This window comes from Magallana gigas, chromosome 1 (genome assembly GCF_963853765.1).
Source record: "Magallana gigas chromosome 1, xbMagGiga1.1, whole genome shotgun sequence".
Lineage (NCBI taxonomy): Eukaryota > Metazoa > Mollusca > Bivalvia > Ostreida > Ostreidae > Magallana > Magallana gigas.
Genome location: NC_088853.1, coordinates 39,779,097 through 39,795,631, shown reverse-complemented (window position 1 = coordinate 39,795,631; position 16,535 = coordinate 39,779,097). Strand labels below are relative to the sequence as shown.

Below are 16,535 nucleotides of genomic sequence, written 5' to 3'. Positions count from 1 at the left end.
AGTCTTAATAATTAAACTCAAGTTTATATGATTTAAATTTGCTTCCCTCGATCAGCGGTCAATGACAGTCGGTAAATTTTGGTTGTGCTTTAGGTGAAGCAAACACTTTTTTTTCCATTTATTAATTTAAAAAAAAGAGAAAAAAGCTGGAGGTTATCGTTAAAGAGATATTATTTCGTAGACGAATATACAAAATGGTACAACTTATCATAGTAGAAATTTAGGACACCGCAAACGCGTGATCAGAGAAAGGATATAATTTGGGACAGAAATCTGTTTTTATCAGAATAGTATTGGAGTACTATCGGAAGGAAACTAGTTCTAAATATAAATTGACAATCACAACAGCTATTCAGAGGTTCTAATCAATTGACCATTGATATTAGTTATAAGTGTTATGAAACATTCGTTCATTAAAACCTTATTGTCAATACACATGATATACATCAATAAAGTCACTTTTTGTTGGGGGGGGGGGGGGGGGGGGTCAAATAAGGATATCATATATTAAAGTTTATTCAAGTTGATAAAAGTTAAAAGTGCTAAAAATAACAAAATTAAACAGTTCATTAGCCTCTACTTATGTGACTGTTTAATTGATTTACAGAACGTGTTTCGTGACAATGACATTTACAAAACCATCAATTAGATAAATATTATAAGCATTTTAACAATCAGATTATATGAAACTTTTTTTTATCAATTTGGAAAAAAATTTCGTTCGCAAATATATTGGTATGTCATATCACAGTTCTGGTCAAACCAAGTTAGGTTGTTATTAAGAGAAAGTGTGAGGCAGTTTTGTTTAAAATAACCATTAGGTTGTCCTTTTGCTGTGTTCCATGCGCTGTATGAAAATGCTGATCTGTCAGACTCCCAGACCCATCGTCCTTCTACCCCGAAGTCAGTACCACCTAACCAAACACTTCCTTAAAAAATAAACACATATTGGATTTATTTTTATTTCTTTGTTGTATGGATTCAATATAGATCGACAGATTCAGTAGAAATCTAAATATAAAATAAATAAAATATATTTGTATCAACTTGAACATTTTTTTTAAATACACTGTTCAAATATAGAAATAGGTAAACAAACGCAAAATTTAAAAGCATTAACAATCTTTATACGTATCTGTTTAATAGATGTTTATACATCATGCTAAAACCACTAACGGTATAAGTACCTATACGAATACTAAATTATGTGCTTTTATTTATTTTTTTTGTCCTACATGTACGTATAAAAAAATAGATTTACCGGTCAGTTTCATGGCAAGAGCACGAACGAAAACGTCTTCCGCCTTAGATTCTATTTCAACTAATTTAGAATCAACCGCCTTACAACTCGCCTAGAATGTAAAACTTTGGTAATTACAAATTCATATATTTTCATTGTTTTATCTTTAATAAAGACTGCTAGCGTTGACGATTACCTGAGCGTCATTCCAGGTTCCCACTTCGCGTCCTAACCAATACTCGGAATTCATGAAAGAAGTCCAATCTATAAGGACAAAAGCTGTCTTTATAGTATAATAGATATCCTACTGTTCTCCAAAGCCTACGATACCATTATTTCTTAACATATTTTCATAGATATTGGCAAAAATGGACCTTTAATTAAAATGGCAATCATATCAGAATAAGGTACAGATCAAAATTCTACTATTTTTTTTAAATTTTTTGATATCTAAAAAAAAATAAGAGAAGAGTTAAACAAGTTTTAAATACGTATTATCGATATCACCTTTTAAATAGTCAATCTCTTTTGTAAGCTTCTTAATTTGTTTTTCAAGTTGTAATTCCCTGCCTGTAAAATAACAGTTTTATTCATCAATACCACTGCTGTACGTCCACGTTATATATTAAAAAAATGATGTGAATTCTAATTTTTAAAGTAAGTTACTAGTGTGTGTTTTTTAAGTCATTGTTTTAAATGGAAGTCGTAAATTTAATGATTTTCGATTTTACTGAATCTAAAAGAACATTTCGCCACTTCAATAATATTATCTATAAAAGCCAAACTTCGTAGCATATAATTTTTTTTTCTTTGGAAATAGAAAATTACTTTTAAAATGCATGTTCATATCAGTCCGAAGATTCTCATCAAACAAAAACCAAGTTTAAAATAACATCAACTGAATGATTTCATTTCGCACTACAAAAAACCCAGATGATATAAAGAATTATTGACTTACTGTAAAATTCCGCATAACAGGTCAGCGTATTATCAACCGATTCCTCATACCCAAGGTTGTTGTAGAGAGGTTGACCGGTGCTATCACAGATCAACATGATCATTAAAACTAAAAGATATGCCATTTTAAACTGTTCAACTATCGTTATTGAACAAAGGAATTTTAACTAAACTATTAACCTCACTATGTGTTTTTTTTAAGATAAAATTTTCCAGGTCAAATAGTTTACAATTTTTTCGTGAGATATTCAGTGAAACGTTTACTCATTAAAACATACCGTGCAAAACAAAGACTCGATATAGTGAGATTAAATAAACATCGTTAATGTGTTTAGTTAAGTAGAGATTTATTTAATGAAACCATTATATATTTTACATATATGTGTCACATCCTTATTGATGTAGGTCATTATTGTTCAATGTGTATACTGTAGCTTGAAATTGTTCAAGAGTAAAACCTTGTTATCATAAAATCTAAAATAAACTTAAAAAAAAGAACAAACAGGAATATTTTTCAGTTGATCATATTGTGTAAGGCTACATGTCGTTGGTTTTGTCGAGTTTTTCCACGTATAATCCAACAGTATGCCTTTATTGAAAACTTTAAAAACGGTTAAAAAAGAAAAGATTTGGGTGATTAATAAAATGTATGTTTGCTCCTTTGGAATTGTTCTTGTTCTATCATATCTAAAAAAAAGTAATGATTGATTTGTGTGACCCAAAACAAACACATTGCTTTTAAAGAGGCCCCGGCAAATGCATAAACTCAATCACATTGGGAAACGTGGTAGATTTACCTAACATCGCAATAGAATGTTACGCCTTTTAGTTGTCGTGTGCAAATAATGTGACCGAAAATCCGCTGTCTTTGAAAAGGTTAATTAACGGTTTAATCCCAAGCTCTGAGTTGATTAGATGAATGGAACATCTTACGTATAGACACAGGTTAGTGCTGAAATTGTCAATATAAGGCCATTGTTTTAATAATTAATCCAAACGGAAAACGCTCAATTGTTTACAAACTGGTACACTTTTGAATAATAAAAACATAGATTAAACAGGTTTCATATTCGTAAATATGTTTGTATTATGTTTGCATTATCATTATTATATGCTGTTTTTGTTTTTGTTTTAAGGTAATGTAATGAGTTAAAATGGACAAACGTGCTTTTGACTTGTGTAATGAAGACCAACAAAAAAGTAGATTTTTTGGTTAAACTTAAACTTGAAACTGAGCATGTCATATCAATGATTTAAATGTACTGTACAGAAACGGAATAGACGATTACACCGGTCGCCAAAAAAGACATGATTTGAAAGTCTATATGATATACAAATGGGACAGAGTCCCAGGCAGAGCTATGTTCGTTCGTTTGATTATTTTTATTACATATAGTCTTCATAGGCTGGATTTCCTGACTTGAAAGCCGACAACAGCTTCTGGAGAGAAAAAAGCGATTTTAAAAGATATCTTGCGGTAGGTATATCCTATGAATCAAATAAAGCTTATGAATTTGTGGAAATTATTATATTTTGTAGAATATACATGGATACGCATTTTGATGTCAATAATTACATCCTGAAATTGAAAGAGAGTTGCACATGACAATTTACCTTAGTAACAAAAAATAGATCATCAATAATGAGAAAATATACTGCAGATTATAACAATATTAGTTATTGGCTACTTGTTCGCATTATAGCATCGTTCTTAATTCCTTTCACAGATGATGTAAAACAAGTCAGTGCAAGGATAATCCTGCCACAGGTCAGCGTCCCACATCAGAGCACACTGTTCACGTCCTTCACCATTTGGTTCTTCTGGATGCCAGTTTGTAAAATTCATTGCAGTGCCTGAATGGTCCCAAACCCATACATTTTTTACTGGGTCTAAAACTGCGCCGATCCACCACCGTTCTTCCAAGTTGGAGCCTGAATTTCTTACTAAAACATAGAGATGTTATATGACAAACTTTTGTCCGGAAATGCGACTAAAAATTTTAACCAAAAAATACATTTTCCAAGTTATTTTCCATATAAAATGGCTTTTTACCAAACAAAAACAGATATGGAATAAAACAACATTTTATTAAATAATGATAATTGATTTGAATTAGTTTCTTGGGTATATTTGCCTTTCATTTAACCAACCCCCCCCCCCCCCCAAAAAAAAAAAGAAAAAGAAAAGAAATGTTTTTATTCTTTAGCAATACATGTCAAAGTTACCCGATATGAGAAAACATTGGTATACATAAGTTAATTTGTTATTTTGTACAAATTGCCAAAGTGATTTGTCAATTTTAATTTTTGCATTGCGGAAAAAACCCTCAAAATATTCATTTTTTCTAATTTTTTACAATAAAGAGCATATATTTTCCTTGAAGATTTTCAGCTTTAGTGTCTTCTTCGTAACAACGGTGTATATAATGTTTTTAAGGTGTTACAGATGTACATGTAATACATGACGTTTGCATATAGTACAAGAGCGTTCAAAGCCTGACAAAATCCCCCGTGCCTAGGATTTTGAAATGGAATATGAACATATTAAAAATCTGTACATATGAAAGTGTGCATCAGTACATGTGCATGTATAATACAGTACTGCATATTCTGACAAATAAGTAATATACATTAATGAATGCACTTGGTACTTATCTCCTTTGTTCTATTTGTTTTCTTTCTTATCTTATATCTGTGCTAGCGCTATTTTTATCAGACATTGTGTGTTCAGAATATAAACATTACGTTATTGTTACCATAACAAGAATTGTAGTAGGTATTTTTTTTCATAGTTATCAAATAAAAAAGCAAAAATGCTATTCAAAAGCAAATGAATGGAAACATAAACGTCGTCTGTATGTTTCGAAGACCCTGTCAATCGAGAAATAAGAACTAAGAGCCTCCCCCTATCACATTGATACATTGGAATACGGCTGAATAAATTTAACTGTTTTGCAATACTTAATTAATTAAAAAAATTTGTTGAAAACCACGAATCTGACCTATTATGAGTCTAGACATTATTTTAATAAATCAATAAATATCAATAAAAATTTATTCTTTAGAAAAAGGTACTTTAAGGATGGAGTCAAGACCCATCAGTACCTAAATTTTGTAATTTAAAACAGCAAATGATCAAAGATTTATGAAAAAAAAAGATGTGCAGCTTAATTTTGAAAACTATACCTGCCATTTTTATAGAATGAACGCACAGAATTGACTTCCCTCGTGAAATTTATACTAAAAACAATGCATACAGACAAAGAAATAATATGCTAATTTAATTTAAATTGAAATTGTCTCGTCTTTATCGTTCCAAGTGGGGGATATACAACCCCTTCTAGTCCATGTTCATATTAAAAACAAATACAATTTTTTACATATACTTTTTTGGTTCGATTAAGTCAATTAAGGTAGATTTTCTATGACATTTTAGGGGAGGCAATGATGATGATGTCTCAGTAGTCAAATACCACAGGTGCTTAAGGAGCCTGTCTTCAACCACATGTGGTTAAATACATGTATACAGTGTGGATTTTAAGGCAACACGTAACTTATATTGCAACAAGCTTCCAACCAAAAAATGATATGCATTCTATTTGCAGACCACTCTATGCACACATGCTATATCGCAGTATGTATGCAACTTTTATATAGTGTCGGTTTCATATACCATGTTAGAAAGCGCAATTACTTAATTTTAATCTAATCGATAAATAAACTTAGTGCCGTGACCAAAATATGACTTAATTCTGCATTCATCAATTATTTATCTTGTACAAATGTATAATATCTACATGTACAATACGTTTAAACACACCTTTTCCCTTTAACCAGATCTGCTCAGACTGTGTTTCAATTTCGAGAAGGTGTCCCCCGAACGACTGGCACTTTGTCTAAAGAAAAAAGATACACAAGTATGCATATCAGATCATTTTACACTTCTAATATACATTGTATTAATTTGTAATATATTACTCATTTTTAATTAATAAAATCAAGGTAGCGTTTTGTTGCCAGTTGTTTTGGTGTTTATATATAGACCAAAACATTACACGGACGCAAAAATACAAATATACATGGTACATGTATAATGCAGTGTTACTTGATATTGATGAGTTGCAAGAACAGGATATTGTAGTCATCGCACAGAATCCTTTTATTGTTAAAACATAGACGATAGGGTTTTTTTTTTCAATGAAATACTCAGTCCTAAGAGGGATAATTTTTCCATTTAATGGCACTTGAAGTCGAAAATGGGAAATAAGAAAGTAAATTCAACGAAATACGCGATTGAATTCTTACGGAAATGAACATGTACTTTTACGGAAATATTTAACTGCCTAGGCCATAAAATGTCTTATTAAAGAGTTTAATATAACCACAATGCAATAATTTCGCATTAACAATATATTAATTTTGTGGATTTCATGATAAGGGATATTTTGTTCATATTTTCATATAACTAGAATGGTTTAAGCGGTATTTAAAGAAGTGACTCTGTACAAACATTTTTTTTTTTAATTCACGAATAAATGTAAATGATTCATAAACGATTGTCACCTATTTGTGTTTAGCTCTGACTAGAATAAATTTCTGCGGAAATTTTGCCTTTTTTAAAAATGTTATTTACTTATAAAAAAAACTTGAAAAAAAGATACTACGAGTATGCGTCATTTGTTTCATATTTTGATATTTTACTGGAAAAGGACATTGTTGGTAACCTGTTAACAAAATTTTATGATAAACGCGATGACTTTAATTTTCTGTGGTCAACTTTTCTTATTTATGTAGCAATATACCTTCAACACCCGCATATGGTGTTTTTGTGTCTCAGTTAATTTGATACAAAAGAGCATGCCCTTCGTATGAAGTTTCTAAGGCGAGGCAAGCCGCTGACAAACAAGTTGATAAAACAGGACTATCAACGTTTGAAGTTATCTTTTCGTAAGTTCTATGGTCGATACAACAACCTTTGCAGCACATAAAATCTTCCACTTGGGCGCATGCTGACTGACGTTTTTCATACTAATTGTTAGACCATAATTCATCACCTAAATGTCTACGAAATGTTCCCGATTCAGAAAAAGAGGACACAGCGGGTGTGACCGGTCAGCAGAGGATGCTCACTCCTCTTAGGCACCTGATCCTACCTCTATCTTTTGGAGGTCCGTGTTGATCTGCTTTGAATTTGTTTTCCGTTTTATGGATTTTTGTGATGGTTGACGGTTTGTTCTTGTCATTTTTTCATGTACAAAAATATGAAGACATCTAAAATGCAATGACTTTTCTTGCCGTGTAAAAATCAAAATGAAATGAAACAGTGGCGTGATAACGTTTAATATCTCTCATAAAATCTAGGAATCCTTGTGTTTTGAATGTAGGAATCGTCTCGTTATTCAAATATAATTAAAAAAAAAACTTCAAAGAGCATACGTCTTAAAATGCTTCAGACCAAATGTATGTCACGCATACAAATTCTCTTAATGACAATCTATGTCCTACAATCTAAGGTCCTTTCATTTTTTTTCCATATATGCTAATAAAACAGTTATAATTCTTATTTTATTGAGTACATTAAAAGACATAATAGAAGAACATCAGCTTAACTTTGTTTGTCGGTGGAAAACATTTGCAGTTTCTGGCAACAGCTAATCCGTCGTTGTTCTTATAAGCCATGCACGATTTGCTATGACTATAACATGTCACTATGCAATGTATAGGCCAGTTAACATACGAAATACTAAAACAAGTTATGCAAAACGATATCACATTCCTATGGTACATAGTGAAAATAATCATATTTACAAAATACCTTGCTGTCAGTCCATGTAGAAGCCGATTTTATAAAACAATACTGATTCTTTGCAACACTTTGTTCCCGATCTGAAATTACATATTATAAAAGGGGCATGGTCACAATTTTAGTCGAAAATAATTTTTTTCAATTTCAATGTTTACAATGCTTTAATAAGGCATTTTTAATAGGGAACCAAAATTTGGGTGTCATTTGTTGAGTTATAAGCGAGTTACAGGGTTAACAATTCTTCGCTATGTAAACAAAGCCTTTGTTTACATTTTGAATGTTGAAGTGAAAATTTCAGTTTAAGACCTCAAATGAAAGTGTTAATCATTAGGAACTGTTTATGTATGCTTAAAATAATTAAGAAGATAGACAAATCAGCTTGAAAAATATTTTTAATCGGTATATTGAACCTATTTAAACAGAAACAGAGCACGAGCCTTGTTTACAATACGAAGAATTGTGAGCACTGAACCTTGCTTAAAACTCATTGACTGGCGCCCAAACATTTGATCATTAGAAATGCATTCATAAAGCATTGTAAATAATAAAACAAACACAATTTGAACAAAATCGTGACATGCCCCTTTAAATACATTCTAGTAAAACATCATTTGTTTTTTGAAAGTCCAATCCTTTTCATATATCATTTACAAGTTTATTAAAATATTTTGAAGAACTCCAAAAACATTTATTTTTATGAATAATGTTGATTTGTAAAAAATGATTATTCATATATCCTGTTTTAAAGCGATACTTTTTTTCCCTTAGAGTGCAACAATTTTAAGAAAACGAAATTAGTGCAAATGAAAAAAAAACACAATATAAGTCACTGGTTTTTTATTTTACTACGAGATATGCATATTTAAAAAAAAAACCGTGACATTCTTCCTACAATTATTATTTTATAAGACTTTCAGATAAACAGGTAGGCGGACGAACGAACGGGCGGATATATTGATATAATGAATTATTCACTTACAGATTCCCTTTTCACTTAAACAGCTCAGATGAAATTGTAAAAACTCTACTTTGTCTGAAATAAAAGAAACCAAACAATACAAAATTTCAACAAAATATATATGCAGATGATCAATTCATGTTTGTACTTTAAAGCTGCTTGGTCCGATTTTATATCAAATTTTATGCACGCTTTTAAACGATGGCTATGCTTAGTATATGTATAATAGTAGACATTGCAGTAGTTTTACCCGTCAATTATGCCAAATTTCAATGAAGAAAATTACGTACAAAATTTGCTAACAAAACAAACGATATTAAAAGGTACCGCGTTATTTCGCCTCATGTTAAATTTCACCCCTGACGACGATACGGATATGGTTGTATTACGAATTTTACATCGCTTTAAATTAAGGTCGAAATGATCAGACAAATTACAAATAAACATGTGTACGTTTTCTTCGCGAATATTTCCAAAGCCTGCTTTCTTTACAATGGATGCATAGCATGCGGGTTGAATAACCCAAATCATTCGGGGGACGAAACTAAGCGGTTTCCTTTTCTAAACATTCCCGTGATGCATTTTGGTTTGTTTTTTCGTTTGCCCAAAGAGAAATTATTTTTATTTACTTTGAATATTTCTAACTTTGAAAGGAGACTGATTCTGCTGGTGTAAATAGGAGAAAGTCCATATCTTTCTAAGATAAATGATTTGTATGAAAAAAATTTTGATACTGTAATTACAAAAATATCGGACCAAGCAGCTTTAAGAAAAAAAATCACTAAGCATAGACAATAAAAATGAATGGTATTTTATTTTCATTATTCATATTAGGGTTCTAAATTTGATATATGCCGAATATATATTACCTAAAGGATTAGAAAACATACTCACAACATTGACGCTTATTTGTAAAGTTTGGGGAAATAACTTAGTAAATTGTACAACGTTTTATACATGTTGAACTTTTTTAAGGGGGGGGGGGGTGGTAATTATGTTCTGAAGCTTAAGTTTCAATTTAACCATTAAACGAGTCGGTGTTATGAAAATATACATGTACATGTACGAGATATAGCTTCGTGATTAATCTTACATATACTTTAGGGTCTTGTTAAAAGTAAAACTTACCTCTACATGTACAAGAACCAAGTTGATCTTTTAGTTTGTTCACTTGTGTCTGGAGTTGCATCTCTCTATCTGTTATATGTACATTTCAAAAATTTATTGTTTTCTTTGTCTTAATTTTGCTTTCACAACAGAAAAAAATAATGGTTGAAGTCTCAACTAAGAATTTAAAGATATATTTGTAATCTTAACCCCTTTTTATCTTCTAAATCTGAATGAGAATATATTTTATTTTTTCATGTTGACTATATGTAGTCACGTGAAAACAATCCACATTACTTACCATAAAATTGGTGCATCTCATTTACAATTTTGTTCACGCATATCTCTTCATACAAAGCCTGTCCATCAACACAGGCAATCAAACATATCAAAATTGTCACCTGAATTAAATACAGTCCAGCCATATTTCCTTCTTCATTTGCTTTTGAAGCTGTAAAACAAATAAATGTAAGGATATAATTACACTATGGGTGCAAAACACAGTTTTATATGTAACGTTATAAGGACGTTTTCAGATGAGGGGCAAGCAAAACTGACCCCTATAAAAATAAATTGTTAAAATATGTTACATATATATTTATATATCAATAGAAAGATAAAATCGTGAATTTTGTAAATATTTAAAAATAATTCACATGTTACTTAATGCTAGAATTTATTTGGCACTCAAAGCATGCGGAAAATAGACAAAAGGGTGCCTCTAAATGCAGTACACCCATGCATTTTAGGCTCCCCCTAAAAGCAGAATGCAACCAAATCAGCCATTTTTATTTCTGTACATTTTCAAGAACAAGTCCTTAGGCATCATTTCATAGTATTTTCAGGGTACATTCGCCAGCTTTTTAAAGAGCTATGTTACCCGCTAAAAAATTCATGAAATTCTGCATGTGTAAAATCGGGATGTTTTTGGAGTTACCGCCCTTTATTTTAGAGTCTCACAAAATTAATTTTTAAAATGTTTCTACATACTTTTTTCATGTATTCGAAAGATAATTCACTATATTATGCAACTGAGAGTTTAAAAATGTTATTTTCATGTATACCGCATAAAAATAGCAGGAAAATCCCTACCCATCATGCTTTTCCCCAGAGAAAAACCCCCTGGATTTTATACGAAACTGTGTTTAGCTACCTTAAAGGAAATAAAATATTTTTGTATGCCACTTTTTAATGCTTTGATGCAAAGAGGAGAATATTACAAACATTTTGGTGTACACAAAGTTGAATTTAGTGAAAAAATGGCCGAGATATTGTCATTTAGGTAGGATGTGTCAAATACATAGATAGACCTTTCGAACACGACTGTGCAGTTCAAAATTCAAAACTGACTTTCCACTTACTAATTCTACTTTATTTAATGAATTGAACATAACCAATGGTACTGCGCATTTGATACTGATGACAAACACATTTTAAAAAAATAATTACACCCCCCCCCCCGGTCTAATACAATTTCGGATACTTAACACAATTGTCTATTTGAATTATGCACACATGTGTAATCATTTCATATGAAATTTTGTTGAATCAATAGAGCGGCTCAAAACTCCATAACCGGATACTCATTTTAACACATAATTAAATACACATACACATAAAATAAGTGTATCATATTCTCTCTATTCTATTAGTTATGAACTCATGATCGGAGCGGCTTTGTTGACATGACGTCACACTTAAAAATGTCACAATGCTAATGCATCACAATGTAAAACAACACGTCACAATACACAATCATATACCCAACGTCATAAAGTGAGAAATGAAACACGCACAAAGCATGTTATACATTTATTTAATGCTTGAGGGTCAAACTAAAACTCCACTGACTGAACAAAAATGCTAACGCAGCAATTTTGTAAGATAAAGACAGACAAACGTTATATTATGTGTTCCCTTAAAGGAAATAAAATATTTTTGTATGCCACTTTTTAATGCTTTGATGCAAAGAGGAGAATATTACAAACATTTTGGTGTACACAAAGTTGAATTTAGTGAAAAAATGGCCGAGATATTGTCATTTAGGTAGGATGTGTCAAATACATAGATAGACCTTTCGAACACGACTGTGCAGTTCAAAATTCAAAACTGACTTTCCACTTACTAATTCTACTTTATTTAATGAATTGAACATAACCAATGGCACTGCGCATTTGATACTGATGACAAACACATTTTCAAAAAATAATTACACCCCCCCCCCCCCGGTCTAATACAATTTCGGATACTTAACACAATTGTCTATTTGAATTATGCACACATGTGTAATCATTTCATATGAAATTTTGTTGAATCAATAGAGCGGCTCAAAACTCCATAACCGGATACTCATTTTAACACATAATTAAATACACATACACATAAAATAAGTGTATCATATTCTCTCTATTCTATTAGTTATGAACTCATGATCGGAGCGGCTTTGTTGACATGACGTCACACTTAAAAATGTCACAATGCTAATGCATCACAATGTAAAACAACACGTCACAATACACAATCATATACCCAACGTCATAAAGTGAGAAATGAAACACGCACAAAGCATGTTATACATTTATTTAATGCTTGAGGGTCAAACTAAAACTCTACTGACTGAACAAAAATGCTAACGCAGCAATTTTGTAAGATAAAGACAGACAAACGTTATATTATGTGTTCCCTTAAGGGTGCAAAACACAGTTTTATATGTAACGTTATAAGGACGTTTTCAGATGAGGGGCAAGCAAAACTGACCCCTATAAAAATAAATTGTTAAAATATGTTACATATATATTTATATATCAATAGAAAGATAAAATCGTGAATTTTGTAAATATTTAAAAATAATTCACATGTAACTTAATGCTAGAATTTATTTGGCACTCAAAACATGCGGAAAATAGACAAAAGGGTGCCTCTTAATGCAGTACACCCATGCATTTTAGGCTCCCCCTAAAAGCAGAATGCAACCAAATCAGCCATTTTTATTTCTGTACATTTTCAAGAACAAGTCCTTAGGCATCATTTCATAGTATTTTCAGGGTACATTCGCCAGCTTTTTAAAGAGCTATGTTACCCGCTAAAAAATTCATGAAATTCTGCATGTGTAAAATCGGGATGTTTTTGGAGTTACCGCCCTTTATTTTAGAGTCTCACAAAATTAATTTTTAAAATGTTTCTACATACTTTTTTCATGTATTCGAAAGATAATTCACTATATTATGCAACTGAGAGTTTAAAAATGTTATTTTCATGTATACCGCATAAAAATAGCAGGAAAATCCCTACCCATCATGCTTTTCCCCAGAGAAAAACCCCCTGGATTTTATACGAAACTGTGTTTAGCTACCTATGCACGCAATTAAACTGCTCCAGATAGCTAGGTATATCATGTTTTACACACATATTGCATTAAAAAAAAAAATCATGTTACCAACCAGAAAAGGTGTTTTAAAACTGTGATTTTAGGAAGAAAAAAAGCGGAAGGAAATTATGTATTGATTGTATCACACGTGTTAGACATGCTTAAACAGGATGAGGTCTTCAAAATTAAGTATAAATGTATATTATCTGTAACAAGGTTGTAATTCTTGAACGGTAAAAAGCAAACAGGACATAATTAATCATCTATAATGATGTGGTAAAATTCGTTAGTAAAATAGCAAACTGAGCTTAATCATTATAGGTTATACACGAGCCCTAACCTTAAACATTTGACTGCTACCGCAAGGGAGGTAAATGAAAACAATCATATACCATTTACTTCAAAATGTAGGCAGGCAGTGTATCCACGCTGGGGATATTTTATATGAACTATATACTGCAAATTCAGACTAGATATTTGTCGCATTTATTTTGTACAAAATCCCAAGATTTTTTTATATACAATGCACATGTTTTGAATTAATTTACTAATTAAATAATAATCTTTGCTGTTCTTAAATGCTTTCTCCTTGTAAGCTTTGCCATTTTTCTATTTGAATGATGGAAAAAGTAATATACACCAGAACTGGTTCTTGTTCAGACAGTGGAGACGATCATCCTTCAGGGTCAAGGTGACAAGTGAGATCATTGTGATGCTGATTATTCATTTAGGACATACAAATCTATTAAGATTTGATATGCTTCCTTAACACTTATGATTTGGATTATGCCTTGAAGTCGCATTCCTATGAAAAACGTATGTTTGGGGAGTTTTTTACGTCATGTTGTGTCATTTATTAAAATATTCCAATCCGATCCTACATTAATCATTATTCTGATTGGTGAAAATGAAGGAAAACGATAAGCGGATGAACTTTAGCAGGTGTCTAAGTATCACAGTAAAAGTAAGCATAACATAAAATGTATTTCTAAAAAGTACTTCCAAAACTTAGACAAGCACTTGCATTTTTATGCAGCCAATATTCTCATGAAAAGGGACTTAGCTAAATTTGATGGTACACTCTTCTGTAAGCAAAAAACACTGCCCCCTTCCCAACTTGGTTATTCTGTGTGTGTGTGCGTGGGGGGGGGGGGTGTTTTTTTATGCAGTCAATGTTGTCACGGAAAGGGACATTGTTCCGTCTCCGGAGTATTTTTTATTGTTTCCAAATTTGTCCGGTCTTGATATTTTAGTCATGTCGTAAAGGAACGTTGTATGTACGTTGAACCATGTGCTCCCGAGCACACATACATCTCTCTCGTCCTATCTATATCTATTAGTACTGTTACAGTCATATATGTCCCGCACAGCGTAAGTGTTTTTCTTAATGTTTTTCTTCATTAGAATTTGTGTAAATTGATTATTCACTACTTTATACATGCAAAAAGATAGTATTATTGTTTACATAGTGTGAAGAGGAAACTCGAAACGATTTTAGTCTTGATACGTAGCTGAACAAATTGCACTCTTATCTCATTCTAAGTATAATAACTTTATTCTCGAGACTTATTTCTACGTCTTACACGTGTAAACTTTTTGTAAACATATGCTAGATTAGGTGATTATTTTTCATACATAGGTAAAAAATGTGTATTGCTAGATTGTGACATGATATTGTCTGTATTTTATTTAGTCTGCATAAGTTACTGTGTAGGAGATAACTGAGCTGTATAAATAGCTAAATTTGTGTATTTTGCTCACTTTACTAGATTTCTAAGAGAAACCTTGTTTGAATTTTAAAAGTATGGTCACCAGTACCTGTCACAATCCTGTATGATTCTATTGTCTGTTTTGTTATCAGAGATTGTATTGTAATATTATGTTTTGTTATTTTTTCAGTTTCTTACCATTTATAAATACACATGCAACAATAAAGTGGATGTTCAGTGTATTTTGGGTTATACTGGCAGTTATTTGCGAACTGTTACAGACATAGCTAATTGTGATAGTGCATCCTTCTGTAAACCATAATGGATCGTTCTCTTCCCATTATCGAGGTAGACTTAAGAACAAGTTGAGGGATTCCAGAATCCTGAGAGACGAACGAAAGTTAAAACCTCAACCTTGCTTTTGATCAACTTCGTATCGTATTTGCTTTAACGGAGCAATTCTGTGTAAAGTTACAACAACTATTAATGATTTTTACAGATTCTACATATCATAAATCAACAACAAATTCAGCTAAACGTCTGAAAACTCAAGTGCACAGTTTTTTTCTGGCTTTCACAAATAATTAGACACAGCTTGACTAATGACCACATCCAGGTGCTGTTTACTTACCTTAGTTATGCCAAGCGGCAAATCTTCTCCAAAGAACCTTCCGTGTCCACTATAACTAATCTGTACTTCATCACAGCTTAAATTCAAGTTTCCATTCACATGGCTGTTTAAATTGTTTGAAACAAATTGTTTAAATCCTCGCACAGCGGAGGAACCAATCATAAAATATGTTTTATGTCATGAAATTGAATGAAAGGGAGGTTGCGAGAAGAGCCATAGCATGATAGGTCAGTCCAATTTCACCAATTTGCAAAATTTGCTTCGACTTGCATTGGCCGAGCTGCTGAAGTCTCACAAAGAAAATTGATGCCTTGTTAATCAAAACAAGCATCCTGAGAGTATTGCATAAGCAATACACGTCCCCTACCGGTTTGTGGAAATTGTGAAATTATGCACTGTTATGCAGAATATCGAACCCGAACATAAAAAAATTGGAATATAAAAAATTATTTTTTTCGAAAATATGTCAACCAGACGCAACAAAAGAGTAAACTTGATCTGTAGTTTGACATTTTGAAGCTGTTCAGCATATTTCATATTATTCCTCAAACGCATAAAGAAAAAAAAGTGTGGAAAACTGAAGTGGGACAGACAGACGAACGGACAGACAGACAGACAGAGAGACGGACTGACGTTCGGAGAGGAAAGCTATAGTCCCCTCCGGTAAAAACCGGTAGGGTACTAATAACACGATGAAAATATACTTGTTACTCGAATATTGTGGATAAAAAGTCCACGTGATTATGATAATGAACTCTGT

The 16,535-nt window shown here is 31.8% G+C and overlaps 2 protein-coding genes across 3 annotated transcripts; both read right to left on the bottom strand.

Annotated features, from left to right (window-relative positions):
- Positions 1-579: 579 nt before the first annotated feature.
- Positions 580-2,831, bottom strand: LOC136270186 (perlucin-like). Its single transcript, XM_066067004.1, has 5 exons — positions 2,199-2,831; positions 1,748-1,810; positions 1,437-1,504; positions 1,262-1,352; positions 580-929 (listed from the first exon to the last, which is right to left on the bottom strand). The coding sequence occupies exons 1-5, from the start codon at positions 2,320-2,322 to the stop codon at positions 700-702; spliced, it is 576 nt and encodes a 191-aa protein (XP_065923076.1). The 5' UTR covers positions 2,323-2,831; the 3' UTR covers positions 580-699.
- Positions 2,832-3,667: 836 nt separating this feature from the next.
- LOC105339710 (perlucin-like protein) lies at positions 3,668-14,551 on the bottom strand. 2 transcript variants are annotated; one of them, XM_066066996.1, is made up of 7 exons: positions 13,421-14,551; positions 10,470-10,553; positions 10,090-10,158; positions 8,983-9,036; positions 8,013-8,083; positions 6,018-6,093; positions 3,668-4,141 (listed from the first exon to the last, which is right to left on the bottom strand). In XM_066066996.1, exons 3-7 carry the CDS (start codon positions 10,148-10,150, stop codon positions 3,909-3,911), a joined length of 495 nt encoding a protein of 164 aa, XP_065923068.1. In that variant the 5' UTR covers positions 10,151-10,158; positions 10,470-10,553; positions 13,421-14,551; the 3' UTR covers positions 3,668-3,908. The 2 variants fall into 2 exon arrangements, with proteins under 2 accessions (XP_065923068.1, XP_065923057.1); XM_066066985.1 differs by having other exon boundaries at positions 10,370-10,553; positions 13,421-14,545.
- Between the last annotated feature and the right edge of the window lie 1,984 nt (positions 14,552-16,535).

Excerpts from the sequence above, each read along its gene's own strand:
- LOC136270186 (XM_066067004.1), bottom strand. The coding sequence starts at position 2,322 with ATGGCATATCTTTTAGTTTTAATGATCATGTTGATCTGTGATAGCACC. Across the intron at positions 1,811-2,198 it reads CTGTTATGCGGAATTTTACA|GCAGGGAATTACAACTTGAA; the intron begins GTAAGTCAATAA and ends GTTATTTTACAG. Across the intron at positions 930-1,261 it reads TCTTGCCATGAAACTGACCG|GAAGTGTTTGGTTAGGTGGT; the intron begins GTAAATCTATTT and ends TTATTTTTTAAG.
- LOC105339710 (XM_066066985.1), bottom strand. The coding sequence starts at position 10,493 with ATGGCTGGACTGTATTTAATTCAGGTGACAATTTTGATATGTTTGATT. Across the intron at positions 10,159-10,369 it reads TGAGATGCACCAATTTTATG|ATAGAGAGATGCAACTCCAG; the intron begins GTAAGTAATGTG and ends TACATATAACAG. Across the intron at positions 4,142-6,017 it reads GATCTGGTTAAAGGGAAAAG|TAAGAAATTCAGGCTCCAAC; the intron begins GTGTGTTTAAAC and ends TCTATGTTTTAG.